The following is a 1,303-nucleotide window of genomic DNA, read 5'->3' as shown; positions in this document are numbered from 1 at the left end:
TTTTTTTAGCAATAGCAATACTTGAGTTATGAGATTGGGTAATTGGAAATAATTATACAAATGTCATCTTGAAAATAAAAATGAGAATGTCTATGGAATAACACTAGCCTTGGGCCTAAACTACCCTAATATCTGACATTGAGGAAACTGATTGGATTGTATGCTGTGTTAGTTCACCCCCTAGTGGTCAACCATAAGACTTCAATTTGGTCACCAATGCGTCCAACCAATCAGTTTAACATGTTAAGGTTTACATAAGCTAAGGCCTATAGGACAGAAAAACAGAAGACAATTTAGGAATAAGGATATTATTTTTCCTGAGGGAACATTCTTAAAAATGCTTACCTGCTTTGTTTCTTCTGTTTTATCTTTCTGCTTGTGAACTTTTAGGTAAGACCTCTGGTTATGTGTATTGATACCAAGAGTTGCTTTGTTACGTTCCACAATGTCTTCCCTAGCTCTCACTGGCCTTGGATTAGAAGGATGTCGTGAGCTTCTCTTCCTATGAGGAACTGGTCTGACATTCAGATGCTCTCCATTATCCAGTGGTATGCCTTCAGAGGACATGCAAGAACGTTTTGATTCGGGGGGATCGAGAATGTCTTCCTGTTGTGGGTGCAGGTGGAAAGGAGACGAAGGTGGCGGGGATAAAACATTGTCCATCTGAACTGTGGGTGGATTACTGACAACGACATATTTTTGCTTGCTACTTAGAGGCACATTCTCCAAAGGTTCAAGACTATCTTCAGACTCCTGAAACGAGTCGAGAGAAAGTCTCGCATTTAGCTGGTTGAGAAAATGAGCCCCTTCCAGATTCTTCCTCCAGTTTGGGTTGTAGCGCAAGTCGGCGTATTCATCTTCAGGGGGAGCTTGCCTGAAATATTTCAAAAAGAGTTAAGAAGAAATAAGTCATACACACTTAGGACGAGCTTTCAGTTGAAGAGCAGGCTAGCTACGTCTCATTTAGTGCTTTCGGCATTGTCAGTAAGGCAGTCTGAATGCCTCAAACAGCCATCAAAACACAAGGAAAAAAATTGGCTACAATTCTCAGCCGAAGCGAAATGGTAATAGCGTGTTGTATTCACACCCCCCCCACCCCACCCCTAATGACTATGGGTCTGAAGACCACAATTTGGGGATAGTTTTGCAAATGGCTAATTCAAACATATGAAATAGGTTCAAACTACAACCTAATGTGCTCCTAGCATCATTGGATGAAAAGATCTCATTAAAATAATTAGAAGAGTGCCTCTTTGTTGTGTGCCTCTGAATAGTACAAGATGCTCTTCACATCCCATGATGC

At 41.1% G+C, this 1,303-nt stretch overlaps 1 protein-coding gene across 1 annotated transcript; it reads right to left on the bottom strand.

The window, feature by feature from the left end:
- Positions 1-345: 345 nt before the first annotated feature.
- Positions 346-874, bottom strand: LOC107682893 (uncharacterized protein C11orf63-like; the record flags this gene model as incomplete). The annotated part of the gene is made up of 1 exon (XM_016479012.1): positions 346-874. A coding segment is annotated over one exon (529 nt), but the record flags the coding sequence as incomplete, so codon positions are not given.
- Between the last annotated feature and the right edge of the window lie 429 nt (positions 875-1,303).

The sequence above is a fragment of the Sinocyclocheilus anshuiensis genome, unplaced genomic scaffold (genome assembly GCF_001515605.1).
Source record: "Sinocyclocheilus anshuiensis isolate Anshui unplaced genomic scaffold, SAMN03320099.WGS_v1.1 C32694503, whole genome shotgun sequence".
Taxonomy (NCBI): domain Eukaryota; kingdom Metazoa; phylum Chordata; class Actinopteri; order Cypriniformes; family Cyprinidae; genus Sinocyclocheilus; species Sinocyclocheilus anshuiensis.
Note: the sequence above shows the minus strand (reverse complement) of the source record. Positions and strands in the feature narration are given on the sequence as shown.